At 34.5% G+C, this 15188-nt stretch overlaps 1 protein-coding gene across 5 annotated transcripts in view; it reads left to right on the top strand.

Annotated features, from left to right (window-relative positions):
- Window positions 1–15188, top strand: part of ZCWPW2 (zinc finger CW-type and PWWP domain containing 2) — a 128360-nt gene that overhangs the window by 77605 nt on the left and 35567 nt on the right. For all 5 annotated transcript variants that reach the window (XM_032322856.1, XM_032323089.1, XM_032322942.1 and 2 more), the window contains one exon: window positions 3155–3269. In XM_032322856.1, coding sequence (XP_032178747.1) covers window positions 3155–3269 — 115 coding nt within the window. The remainder of the gene's footprint in view (window positions 1–3154; window positions 3270–15188) is intronic.

Raw genomic sequence — 15188 nt, 5'->3', positions numbered from 1 at the left:
GCCCCAGGTAGAATTGCACCGCCCTTACCAGGGGCTGGGCTGAGTAATCCGCTCGGGTTTGCTTTCAGGAGCTTTTGTTCCCTGAGCGCTTTCCGTAGAGTTCCGGAGGAGCCGAGAGCCCGGGGCCCCACTCCTCAGTGCGCCCTCAGAGAACAGCGCCCAGTTACTCCCGTCTGCCTGACCTCCGGCCGCGCTCCAAGCTCACCGAGCCTGCGACCAGTTCAAGGTAACACCGAGCTGTGAGCTTACTGTCGGCTCTGTCTCTGTAGCCGGTTTTCCCGTTCCAATAGCCGCAAGCTCTGTGACACTCAGACACCCCCATCCTTCTGTGACCCTGCGGGACCTGAGGCCACGCTGACCCCACGTGGGCTTCGCCCCGGTTTAGCCTCTGGAGCGATGTCCCTCAGTGGAACAGACTTTTAAAAGTCCCGATTTTGTGCTCCGTGCTCCGCCGCTTGCCGGGAGCCAGCCCCTCCCCCTGGGGTCTATCTTCCCATTGCTTTGGATTCACGTCTCAGCCAGTCCTACCTTTCAGAAAGTGGTTGTTTTTCTGTTTCCAGAATTGCTGTTCTTCTTCTCTTCGATCTGCCCATGGATTTGTAGGTGTTTGCAGTCTTTAGATAAGCTATCTAGCTGATCTCCTGCTAGCTGAAATAGTCTCAGCCTGTTACTTCTCTGCCATCTTGACTCCTCCCCTCTCTTCAAAGCTTTTTGAATACACTTGTATTCTCTCACCTTAGAGTATTTTTTCCCTCTGCTCGGAGTACTCTTTCTTGGAATACTTATGTGGCTAACTCCCTGACTTCTTTCCCATCTTTGCTCAGTGTTACCTTTCCAATGAGAATTACCCTGACTACTTTATTGCCTTAACTTTTATTTATTACATAGAATTTATAACTTCTTTCACCATACTGTAAGCTTTATTGATTTGTTATGCTTATTATAGGTTGTCTGTTTTAATGCCTAGAATGAATGTCAGCTTTATCCATTTTCTTCAATGATAGGTCCCAAGGATTTAGAATATGTTGAATCAATCAATAAATGAAGCGATCTGCAAGACAAATTGAAGAACTCAAAAGTATATATAACTATTCACAACACTCTGTAAAATGAGTTATATTTATATAAATGATATGTTTGTAGATGCATACGGTATCTCTGAAAGACTATGAAAGAAATTGGTAATAATGGGCACCTGTGGTAGAAACATTACCAGGAATGGGTAGGGAGGCACAGTCTACACTTTAGGATATGCACCTATCATTTCTTTAGTTGTAAAATATAATGCATAGCTTAGCCTAATTCTGGAATTCAAAATTCTTTATAAATAGTCTTAATTTTTTGAAGATGTTTAGTTGTATTACCACTAGATGGCACATATTTACTGATAAATCTCAACGAATCTCCAACACAGATTTTTAAGAATGTATTTAGTTCCCCAAACTCACCAAAGTTTACTTTAGCTGTGTACAGTATTGGTTTTTCTCAAGAAATTTCCTTAACGTCAGTCATTAGTGCCATATCAGCTTCTAGGGTATTTTTCACTAACTTTTTATTTAGCATCATTATAACATTTGAGTTGTAGGAAGATCTTAGATTTGCAGACACTAGCTTAGATATTCTTAGTTTATAGTTTCTCATGTTTTTTGAATTGTATCTACCTATATTTTCATCTCTTTTTCTATTAATGAATAAAATATAAATATTCTGTGCATAAAAGTAGATTTAAAATAATAGATTTTTGTTTGATTATATTGTTTGATGGCTTTTATATCAAATCAGTGTCCAGAACAACATGCAATTTAACAACCACTTTCTGATTGCTTACATTATACACAATGAGATTAGACAAATGGGTACTGTGGAGGACACACAGATGAAATGCTGTTTATTGCCTCTGTCTTCAGGACCTTTCATTTTATGGGTGGGGGCAGTTATGAATACAAATATCTATAATACAAGTCAGTATGTAGTAAATGATTAAAAGAAAATATTAAGTGTAATGGGAACAGATGGCTTATATTAATTTGAGGATTCTAGGAATAAGGTGGAATTTGAAAAGAGCTTTAAATATATAGATGGTTTCATTCTCTGAATGAACTAAAAAAAGTGTTACATAGATTTACATTTCTGTATAAAGTGAATTACGTATCTGATGATTATATGCAAGTGGTAAATATGGAATTATGCAATAAAAACCTGTATTCTTTTTGATGGTACAGTTTCCAAAAAGAAAATGGTGGTATAGCATTTTATAAATTATAATATTTATAAAAGCATTATAAAAAATTTTTCAGGCAAATTCTGGGTGCTTGGTTGGCTCAGTCAGTAGAGCATGCAGCTCTTGATCTTGGGGTTATAAATTCAAGCTCCAGGCTGGGCATAGAGATTACTTAAAATTTTTTTTTTTAAAAATCTCCTTAGGCATATTCTAAAATAACATTGGAAAAATTATTAGACCAGATAATTTTTGTAGTCATTTTTAGCATAGAGACTTTTTTACTCTTGTTTCTGTTTTCAAAATATTTTTTAAATTACTTAATATGTAGAAAAAGTACTGAATTCAAGTAGAATAACATTTATTGTGTGCTTAATAGGCCAGAAAACTGCCATCTATTATTTCACTTAATACTTATGAAATTTTATGATGAATATACTGTTATCCACATTTTACAAATGAAGAAATTGGGGCAAAAGTTTAAGGAACTTGTATGAATATTTCACCTGCCTGTCATAACACAAAAGCTGGATGTGAATAGAATTAACTTTGTGACAATAAGAAGCCTGGCTTTTCATTTTATACCACTTCAGGATCATTGCTCTTAAAAGAGAATCAAATTATTCTAATAAGATGTTTTAATACTGACTACTTTGTTACATTGGTGATCTTTTGGTGACTTTTTAAAGTGTGAGATGAATCATATTAAAATATTATCTTAGCGAATCAAGAATCTGACCCTTTGACTTGTAATGTACAAGATTTCCCCAACCTTGGTATACTCTAAAATAATAATAATCATATAGAAAAGTGTAAGTAATATATGGTATAATGCTTAAATCAGATTAATTCCCGCTCAACAGCTAAATCAAGTAGATATTAAAACAAAATAATATGTTTATAAATGAGTCTCACTATTTTTCTGTGTTTCTTTAGCCAGAAAAATGTAAGAAAAAAAAGAAATGGTATAAAAGTGCACTACAAGAAGCCCGCCTCCTCTATGGATATTCCCCTGAGCAAAGACTGGAAATGTGCCACCTAGCCAAACAGGGTATATGAGCTTTTTTATTCTTTACCACCCCAACATGAGGATTTATTCAGATGCATGCTTTCCAAAATATATTTGCACGTTTAAAAAAAAAACTCTCTTTTTCTTCATGGGGATATAATATATATTTGTCCCCTGAAAAAAAATTTTTGTGTGGATTAATAGTATGGATTTTGCCCTTTGAAACTATTTTCAGTGACTAAACATACATTCTACTTAAATGCAAGGGTTTTCATTAGCACTTCTATCATCTTCTTTACCCTTCAACTATTTACATAAGTTCTCTTGTGTATTTCAAAGTATATATTTCAAAATTAGAAGCTGTGGCCTTAAAACATATTTCTGGGGTGAAACTTTCACTTGCATATGCTGCATTCTTTCAGAACAAAGTGTTTTTCAAAAATGTTTTTGTTTTTAAAGAAATTCAAGGCAGAGATAAAAACAATCTTCAACTTTTTTAATGAGGTGAAAGAATATAAGATTTCAGGTCATTTTCAGAGAAAGTTCTCTTGAATCATAAATATTATGGTTTGTACATAGCTTTTTAAATGGATTCATCATAGGAATTATAGTAGATAGGACATACTTTTAACTCAATATGACTGTCACAGAAAAAATGATTTTGAATAAACTTAAATATGTTCTTAGTGATAATAATAATTATCATCTTAATTTCTAAAATGATCATCTTAAGTTCTAAAATAGATTATGGGAAGATCTGTCATTTTAGCGCTGACTGAATTTTAAAGTAAGCATGACATTTTTTTCTTTTGGAATTTAATATATATTTTTTAAAACTTAGATGTGAGAACATTTTATTTGGGAAAAATTTGAATATTAACTTAGCTACCTAAGTTCATATTTTAAAAGAAATAAGTAGATTTGAAGATAGTGGAAAAGAATGACAAGCCCATTACTCTGGTTTACTTTGAAACTGAGAAAAGAGACATTTATTACCATAAATGTGATTTTATTCCTTGTGCTGAAAATATGTCTTAGTTTATTATCAGTAAAGGTTGAACTCACTGTATTGTCACGCATACAATTTTATTATTTATACAGAGTATACATTTTTCTTGTATAACTAAAATAAACTTTGAAATACTAATTTTTTAGTTTTTAATATGAATATCTTGAAGTAATATAGTCAGTTATTTTTTAAAGTTTATTGTAACCATTTCACATTAGTAGTAGACACACTCAATAAATATTGAACTATGTCTTTGTTGTTGTTGTATGTGCTAGCATATTTATGTCTGGGTCCTTTGATATTCTTGCTTGTCTCGAGAATATGGAGAGGGGTTATTTCTCTTTGGTTTTGCAGCAGACACATTTTATTGTTGAAAATCTGATGATTTTTGCATGCAGAATTTGATGTAATTCAGTCTGATTATAGACAGTCCTGTGTCTAAAGACTTGATTCTTATCCCTGGAGAAGTCAAAATGGAAGGGCATGAAGACACTTCCAGGAATTCAGCCTTTGCCATAATAGGCTCACTCACTTCTTATTCTTTACTATCTCCAAAATAGACACTGTAGTCCTTGCTTAGTTTCCAGGGTAAACTCTAGTACATATTCAGCTTCTTACTTTGTTTCAAAGTTATTTTGAGAGGTAATTAGCCATTATTCAGATATCTTACAAAGATCTTAGAGATAAACAACCTATTTTACCCCGCTACTTTGAGGACTTCATTAATCCAAAATGTCTTCTTTCAACCCAGAAATAATGACTAGTAATTTCATGGCCTAAATTCTTCCTACCCTACAGAAATTGGCACACTATATTTGATGTAGCTCTTTCATTGTTGAAATCTTCAAGGTCAGTAAATTATATGTAAAAAATATAGACCCATTTCATATGGTATGTTTAGTTTTATGAGAAACTGCCAAACTGTCTTCCAAAGTAGCTGCATCATTTTTTTCATTCCCACCAGAAATGAATGATAGTTCATATTCCACGTAGTTGCCAACATTTGGTGTTGTCATTATTCTGGATTTTGGCCATTCCATTAGGTCTGTGGTGGTACCTCATTGATGTTTTCATTTGACATTCTCTAATGGCATGATAATGAACATCCTTTCATATGCTTATTTGCCATCTGTAAGTCTTCTTTGGTGAGGTATCTGTTTATTGCCTGCTTTTTAATTCAGTTGCTTATTTTTTTATTGTTGAGTTTTAAGAATTCTTTGTATACTTACAGCAGCATTATCAACAATAGCCAAACTTTGAAAAGAGCCCAAATGTCCATTGACTAATAAATGGAACAAGCAGATGTGGTATCTATATCTACAATGGAATATTACTCAGCCATCAAAAAGAATGAAATCTTCTCACTTGCTTTGATGTGGATGGAACTAGAGTGTGTTATGCTAAGCGAAATAAGTCAGAGAAAGACAAATACCATGTGATCTTAGTCATACGTGGAATTTAAGAAACAAAACAGATGACTATATGGTGGGAGGAGAAAGAGAGAAGAAGGGAAACAAATCATAAGAGACTCTTTTTTTTGAACATTGTAATTTCTTTTTTTTTTTTAATGTTATGTTAGTCACCATATAGTATGTCATTAGCTTTTGATGTAGTGTTCCAAGGTTCATTGTTTATTTATTAACACCCAGTGCTCCATATAATACATGCCCTCCTTAATACTCATAGCCAGGCCAACCCATCCCCTCACCCACCTCCCCTCTAAAATCCTCAGTTTGTTTCTCAGAGTCCACAGTCACCATAAGAGACTCTTAATGATAGAGAACAAACTGAGGGTTGATGGAGGGAGGTGGGTGGGGCATGGGATTACGGAGGGCACTTGTTCTGATGAGCACTGGGTGTTGTATGTAAGTGAAGAATCACTGGATTCTACTCCTGAAATCAATATTGCACTGTGTGTTAGCTAAGTAGAACTTAAATCTGAAAAAAAAAAAAAATGAAGAGAGAGAAGAAAAAAAAAAGTTATTTGTATATTTCAGATAACAGTCCTTTGTCAGATATTTTGTAAATACTTTTTTCCACTCTGGATTATCTTCTCATTCACTTGATAGTGTTCTTTGCAGAGTGGAAATTTTAATTTTAATGGAATCCAGCTTATTAATTATTTCTTTCTGGGATCTTTCCTTTGATGTTATATCTGAAGTCATCTGCATACCCCAGGTCATCTACATTTTCTCCTATGTTGCCTGCTAGGAGTTTTATAGTTTTACATTTTTCATTTAGATATGTGATTTGAGTTAATTTTTGTGAAAGGTGTAAGGTCTTATCTAGATTAAGTTTTTTGACATGTAGATATCTAGTTGTTCAATCTGTTTCTGAGCTCTCTATTCTGTTCCATTGATCTGGGTTTTTTAAAATTCTTTCCCCAATATTATTACATTGCCATGATTGTTGTAGCTTTAGAGTAAGTCTTAAGGTCAGGTAGGGCCAAGTCCTCTGACTTTGTCCTTCAATATTGTGTTGGCTATTCTAGATCTTTGTCCCTTCATATGAACTTTATTTTTTTATTTTTTATTCTTTTAATTAACATCTAATGTACAGGTCTATGAATCATCAGTCTTATACAATTCATAGCACTCACCATAGCACATACCCTCCCCCACTTTAGATTGAGTTTGTTGATATCCACAAAATAACTTGTTGGGATTTTCATTGAGATTACACTGAATCTTTAGATCAAGTTGGAAAGAACTGACATCTTGACAATACTGAATCTTCCCATCCATAAATATAGAATATACCCAAATTTGTAGTTCTTTGATTTTGTTCATCAGAGTGTTGTAGTTTTCCTCGTATAATCTTGTCCATATTTTGTTAAATTTTGCCTACGTATTCTACTTTGGGGGGGGTGGGCACTAGTGTAAATGGTAATGTGTCTTTAATTTCAAATCCTGCTTTCTCTCAGTTTGGTAAATAGGGAAGTGATTGACTTTTGTTTGTTAACCTTGTGCCCTGCAATCTTACTATTATTACTTATTTGTTCCAGGAGTATTTTTTTTTTAATTCTCTTTTGGATTTTCTGCATGGATGATCGTGTCATCTACTAAGAAAGGCAGTTTTATTTCTTCTCAGTCTATACCTTTTATTTCCTTTTTTTTTTCTCGTATTGCATTAGCTAGGAGTTTCAGCACAATATTGAAAAGAGTGGGGAGGTGAGAAGATCTTTGACGTTCCTAATCTTAGTGGAAAAGCTTTGAGTTTCTCACTGTTATTTAAGTATGATGCTAGCTGTAGGATTTTTATAGATTCTCCTTATCAAATTGAGGAAATTCCCCTTTATTCCTAGCTTGCTGAGAGTTTTTATCATGAATAGGTGTTGGATTTTGTCAAGTGCTTTACCTGCATCTATTGATCTAATCATGTGACTTTACTTTTTTAACCTGTTGATGTCACAGATTACATTAATTGATTTTGAATATTGAATCAGCCTTGTATACCTATAAACTTCACTTGTTTGTGGTGTCTAATTCTTTTTATACATTGTATTTGATTTGTAATTTTTTTTAAAGATTTTATTTATTTATTTGAGAGAGAGACAGTGAGAGAGAACATGAGCGAGGAGAAGGTCAGAGAAAGAAGCAGACTCCCTGTGGAGCTGGGAGCCCTATGTGGGACTCGATCCCGGGACTCCGGGATCATGACCTGAGCCGAAGGCAGTCGTCCAACCAACTGAGCCACCCAGGCGTCCCTGATTTGTAATATTTTATTGAGGATTTTTGCATCTATGTTCATGAGAGAAATCAATCTGTAGTTTTCTAGTAATGTCTTTATTTGGTTTTGGTATACTGGCTTCCGTGAGTGAATTAGGAAGTATTCCCTCTGCTTCTATCTTCTGGAAGAGTTTATAGAGAATTGATATAATTTGTTCCTTAAATGGTTGGTAGAAATCACCAATGAACCCATCTGTGCTTGATGCTTTCTGTTTTGGAAGGTTTTTATATTAATTTAATTTTATAAAAAGATACAGATTATTTATTCTTGTGTCACTTTTGGGAGATTGTGTCTTATAAGGAATTGGTCCATTTCATCTAGGTTATCAGATTTGTGGACATAGACTTATTTACAGCATTTCTTTATTATCCTTTTAATATCTTGGGATCTGTAATGATGCCCTCAGTTTCATTTTTGGTATTAGTAATTTATGTTTTCTCTCTTTTTTTCTTAGTTAGACCGGCTAGAGTCTTGATTTTATTGAACTTTTTAAAGAAACAGTTTTTGGTTTTATTTCCTCCTTTAATTTCCTATTTTTTCTTTTATTGATTTCTGCTCTAGTTTTTATTTCCTTTGTTTACTTCATATTTAACTTGCTTTTCTTTTTCTAGTTTCCTAAAGTGGAAGTTCAGCTTATTGATTTTAGGTCTTTGTTTTTTCATAATATTTGCATTTTAATGCTATAAATTTCCCTCTAAATACTGCTTTCACCGCATCTTACAAATTTTTATAGACTCTATTTTCATTTTCATTTAGTTCAAAATATTTTTAAATTTCTCTCAAGATTCTTCTTTCATCTCTATGTTATTTAGGAATGCATTGTTTAATCTCCGAGTATTTGGGATTTTCTAGTTATCTTTCAATTTTTCTATTCTAGTTTCATTCTACTGTGGTCTGAGAGCAGACTATTGTATGTTATCTATTTTTAAAAATGAGGTATGGTATACTTTATGGCCCAGAACATAGTATGTCTTGGTGAATGTTCCAAGTGAGCATGAGAAGAATGTATATTCTGCTGTTGCTGGATTAAGTAGTCTATAGATGTAGACTACATTCAGTTGATTGCCATTCATTGATTGATGGTGTTTTCCTCTTATCTGCACTTTTGCTTTCCATGGTTTCAGTTATGCATAGTCAGCCATGGTCTGGAAGCAGATGATCCTACTTTGATGTATCATCAGAAGGTCAATAGTAGTCTAACCCTATGTCACAATGCCTGTGTCATTTGCCTCACTTCATCTCATCATGTAGGCATTTTGTCTCACATCTTAATAAGAAGGATGAGTATAGCACAATAAGATATTTTGAGAGAGTTAAGGACCCATTCATATAACTTTTGTTACAGTTTATTGTTATAATTGTTCTTTTCATTAGTTATTGTTGTTAATCTCTTACTCTGCCTAATTTATAAATTAACTTTATCATAACTATATATGTATATATATATATACATATATATATATATATATGAAAAAGAGTACATATAGGGATTTATTACTATCCATGGTTTCAGGCATCCACTGGGGATCTTGGATTCTATCCCCCACAGATAAAGGGGAACTACTGAATGTCATTACTGATTTTCTGCTTGCTGGACCTGTTCATTTCTGCAGAATTCTCCAATTATAATAGTGAGTTCATCTATTTCTCCTTGAGTTCTATCAATTTTTGTGTTACATGCCTTGACACTGTGTTGTTGGACACATTCATATTAATAATCATTATGTCTTCCTGGAGTAATGATGCCTTTATTAGGTAATTCTCTTTATCCCTGATAACTTTGCTTGCTATGAAGCCTGCTCTGCCTGAAATTAATATAGTTACTTTATTAAAATAGCTTTATTTTGATTAGTGTTAACATGGTATATCCTGTATCTTTTTACTTTTAACCTCTGTGTGTCTTTATACTTAAATTGAGTTTTTTTGTAGATAGCGTATAATTACTCCACTCTGACAGTCTTTGTTTTTTAACTACTATATTTAGACCATTGAAATTTAAAATGGTTATTGATAGAGTTGGATTAATAGCTACCATTTGTGTTACTGTTTTCTATTTGTTTTCCTTTTTTCTTTGTTCCTTTTTCTTTTACTCTTTTTTTGCTTTTTTTTGTTTTTGTTTTTGTTTGTGTGTTTGTTTGTTTAGAGAGGGAGAGAGAGACACAGGGGTCTAGAGAAGGAAGGAGAGGGAAAGAGAGAATCTTAAGCAGGTCGCCTGATATCACAGTCCAGAGATCATGACCTGAGCCGAAAACAAGAGACAGACACTTAACTTACTGAGTTACCAAGGCGCCTCATCTTTTGATGGATTTTTTTCCTCCACCTTTTTGGTTTTAATTGAGTATTTTATATGATTTTATTTCCTCTTTAATCATATCAATTATGCTTTCTTTTTAACTTCTCTAGGGAAAAAATTTTTAGGAAAATGGTTTTCCTAAATTCAACACACTGTTGCCATTATTATTTTGAACGAATAGTTTTCAGTTAGTTAAAGAATAAGAAAATTTAAAGTTTATATTTTACTTTCACTTAGTCATTCTCTGATACTCTTCCTTTATGTCAACCCAAGTTTCCGCTCTATATCATTTTCCTTTTCTCTTTTAACATTTCTTGCAAGGTAGGTCTACTGGTAACAAATCAATTTCTTAAATTCTCTCAAGTGTATTTGCTTTACTTTGAAAGATAATTGCACAGTGACCAGAGTTCTAATTTGGTGTTTTTTCCTCTTAACACTAATCACTCCACTCCACTCTAAAACTCCACCCTCCTCTTATTTGCATGGTTTCTGAGAGGACCTGAATGAAATTCTTGTCTTTGTTCCTTTATTGATAAGGCAATACCTACCACCAGGCTTCTTTCAAGAATTTTTCTTTATCTTTGGTTTTCTATCTTTAGCTTTTATTCTGCTTATTGTTCTCTGAGCTTCCTGGATCTTCATTTGGTGTTTGACATTCATTTGGGAGAAGTTCTCTGTCATTATTGCTTCAGGTATTTCTCCTGTTCCTTTCTATTTCTTTTCCTTTTTTTTTTTTTTTTAAGATTTTATTTATTTGACAGACAGAAATCACAAGTAGGCAGAGAGGCAGGCAGAGAGAGAGGAGGAAGCAGGCTCCCCGCTGAGTGGAGCACCTGATGTGGGGCTCGTTCCCAGGACCCTGGGATCATGACCTGAGCCAAAGGCAGAGGCTTTAACCCACTGAGCCACCCAGGCACCCCCTATTTCTTTTCCTTTTTATATTCCAATTACACATATATTATACTTCTGGGGTTTTCCCATAGATCTTGAATATCCTGTTCTTTTTTTCCCAGTTTTTTTTCTCTGTGCTTCCAGTTTTAGAAGTTTCTATTTTACATATCATCAAAGACACTGATTGTTTCCTCAGCTATGTCCAACCAATAAAACTATGAAAGGTATTCTTCATTTTTGTTATAGCATTTTTCATCTCTGGCATTTCTTCTTTAATTATTATTTCTTAGAATTTCTATCTCCCTGGGGTGCCTGAGTGGCACAGTAGGTTATGCTTCTGCCCTTGGCTCAGGTTCAAATCCTGCATCAGTCTCCTATTCAGCAGGGAATCTGCTTCTCCCTCTCTCTCCACCCCTGCCCCCCAGGGATGCTCATGCACGTGCTCTCTCTCTCTCTCTCTCTCTTCTCTCTCTCTCTCTCTCTCAAATAAATAAATAAAGTCTTTTAAAAAAAAAGAATTTCCATCTCTCTGCTTATAGTACCCATTTGTTCTTGAATGTTTTCTACTTTAACACTAGAGACTTTGAACTTAAAACGACTGTGTTCAATACACTCAATCTGATCGTTACAACATCTAGGACATATATGGGTCTGTTTTTGATGCTTGATGCTCGCTCTGTCACTTCAAATTGCTTTTTGCCTTTTAGTATGCCTTGTTTTGTGTATATATATATATTTTTAATTTTATTTATTTATTTGCAGAAAGGCAAATATGATGTACCAGGTGAAAGAAACTGCAGTACATAGTCCTTTACAAGTGGAGTGGTGAGGCATGTGGGGCTGAGGCAGGCAGTCTGTAGTTCTACGATTAGGTCTCAGTCCTGGAATTTGAACTGCACAAGTGCTTCTCACCTTTTTTACCCCCTTACGTGGCACATGACAGTTAAAGGGGAGCTGGAGTTGGATATTTCCCTTCCCCCACATGGAAGACTACAGCAGGCTAGATTTGTTGCCTTCCCGCTAATTAGTTAGGCTCTGAAAAAAAACACTATAGGTTAGGCTTTGATAAAATAGTTTCTCTTGAGGGCAAACTGCTAAGAACTGAATGCCCTAGCGTATTTCAGAAAGGTTCCTTTTTTTCCCCCCACTGAGGAAGCACAAAGGTATTTTTCTCCAGTCTTCACTCTGAGAACCTGATAGAACTCCTGTAGGTAAACTCACAAAAGTGTGCTTCCCTCCTGCATGACTGGGTCCCCCTAGAATTTCTATCTCTCAGCTTGTTCACATTGAGGCTCCAGCAATTCATCAATTACAGTTCATGTGTTCCTACCCCAGCACTAGTTCCTGTGGAGGTTTCTGCTCCATTAAGTTGTGGTTCTTTGTATTCACCTGTCTCCAAATTTGGGGGCAGTGGTTTGCTCTGTGACCTCACTTCTCTAAGGGAATCTAAGAAGAGTTATTGATTTTCAATTTGTTCAGCTTTTTACTTGTGAGGATGGAGTGTGACTTCCAAGCTCTTTACATGCCAGATAGGCAACTGGACTGTCCTCTACCTTTTTAAGAAAATGCTTTCTTTCAGCTGTCATCTTTAAAGAAACATAGACTGACAGATTTTCTGAGGCAATGAATGGACAGCCTTTAAAAATTTATATTTTAGAAAGAAAGCATTGATTTGTGTTCATATTTGTAGTCCTCTCTAATATGCTTGTAAATAAAAAAAATTTTAACATCTGTTATGAGTCATGAAGCATAACCATCTCTGCTGACTTGGAACATTTTCATTTTTTACCTGCAGCTCCTTTTTTGCACTTTAAAACTATGATGTGGCTATAGCCCAAAAATGGAGTAAAGGCCCTTTTAATTATCCAGATCTACATTTCCTGTTAACTGCTTTTCACTCTGTGTGAGGGTCCCTACATGCAGAGATTTCTGAAGGGAGGAAATTAAACCTTTCTCACTAGGGAAAATTTGGCTCTTAGAAAGTGTTTAATGTTGCTGAAGTTGAACATGGACTTACTGTTATTAATAGAAAAAATGCTAATGATTGTAATGTTTCTCAGCATTATACCAGACTTTCTCCCTTTGGCAAATCCCTTTGAAAATCAGAGTGGTTGTTGATACTTCCCAAAACACTTCTGTGTTGCACTGGGAGATGATTGTGTAACCTTTCAACATAAAAAGTTCCTAAAAAAAATCTTAAAAAAAAAAAAAAAGGAAAAAGAAAAAGAAGGCTTTGGGATGCCTGGGTGACTCAGTCGGTTAAGCGTCTGCCTTCAGCTCAGGTCATGATCCCAGCATCCTGGAATCGAGTCCCTCATAGGTTCCTTGCTCAGTGGGAAGCCTTCTTTCTCCTTCTCTTTCTGCCTGCCGCTCCCCTACTTGTGCTCTCTCTCTCTCTCTGACAAATAAATTTTTTAAATCTTAAAACAAAACAAAACAAAAAGTTCCTGGAACAGCAGTTTGGGTGTTTCTGTTTGCAGTTGTCTCCCTGCTGGAAATTTTACGTAAGAGTGACGTATATGTTGAGGAAAGATATAGGAAATTGATAATTTTTTTTTTTTGTTAACTCTCAGTATATGATCAGGGTCCATTGGACCCAATTTTAGTTTTTGAGTTTCCTTTTTGTACAGTTTTAACTACATGTACAAGTTGATATTTCATCATGACTTTTGTTATTAGGGATCTTCAAAAGAGAAAAGAGAAAAAAATTTTAGATATGACAGTTTATTCTCTTATAATTATCATCAGGGCCCTTTTATAAATTTGAAACAAATTATGGAATTTCAATAATCTTTGCTCTTTTATCATTACTCTTTAATTTATTTCCAACTATGCTAAAAAGACTAAAACAAATTATTATTTTTTTAAAGATTTTATTTATTTATTTGACAGACAGAGATCACAAGTAGGCAGAGAGGCCGGCAGAGAGAGAGAAGTGGAAGCAGACTCCCTGCTGAGCAGAGAGCCTGATGTGGGGCCAATCCCAGGACCCTGAGATCATGACCCGGGCCGAAGGCAGAGACAACCCACTGAGCCACCCAGGTGCCCCTAAAACAAATTATTTAAATGGGAGAATGATAGAATCACTTAAGATGATACAGTGGTAAAATGTATCATCACTAAACTATTTTTTTAGTATTCCAAAAGTTAGATCCCTCTTTCTCTGTCACTCACTTACACACATACACACACACACGTGTGCGAACCCCAGAATGTCTTTATTAGCTAAAAGAGAACATTGTTGATAATCTATTATCTACCATTGTTTTAGGAATTTATATAAGTTCTATTATTTGAATCTCACAATATACCTGTAAGATAATACATTATTACTTCTGGTTTATCAATAAAGAAACTAAAGGTCTGAGAACATATACAGTGTTTTATATCTTACACTGTCTAGTATAGTAACATACCATCTAAACATATGTATTTTTTCTAGTAAATAATATACATTTGTTCAGGGAAAATGCATATTTCAGATCCATATAAGATTTTGAATAAAATACATGTGCATTTGTTAATTATAAAAAATTATTGAGCACCTACTGGCTATAAAATGTGGTCCTTGCCTTTAAGGTACATTCTAGTCTTACAGAGTGCTTAGACATGTACAGAAGTAACTATAATACAGGGAAGAAAGTCCTGTGTCCTGGGATGACTGTGGTTTTGCAACAGAGGTGATTATTTCTCTTAGGTGGAGGAATTCTCTATGATGGTGGATGGTCTTGTGCATTCATAAGTGGGGAGAAAAAGGGTATTCCAGGAGGGATTATTCTAAGCATGCAGCCAAACATAGGAAAGAGGGCAGTTTACATGTGGCCAGCTAATTATAGGTATAAATGTAGCAACCTGCTTCTCTGAATTTCTCTGTTTTATGCCAGTAGTTTGTTTCTTACTGCAATATTTGCTTTTAGATAGGAAGCATTTATTTACTCTTATATTCATGGATATTTATTCTTTTTATTAGTTTTACATGTTCATTGTGAATTACAGTCCTATATTAATAAATTTAATTTCTATGTGTTTTTCTTTAACA

This window comes from Mustela erminea, chromosome 1 (genome assembly GCF_009829155.1).
Source record: "Mustela erminea isolate mMusErm1 chromosome 1, mMusErm1.Pri, whole genome shotgun sequence".
NCBI lineage: Eukaryota > Metazoa > Chordata > Mammalia > Carnivora > Mustelidae > Mustela > Mustela erminea.
The sequence above is the reverse complement of the archived record's forward strand: the minus strand, read 5'-3'. Positions and strand labels throughout refer to the sequence as shown.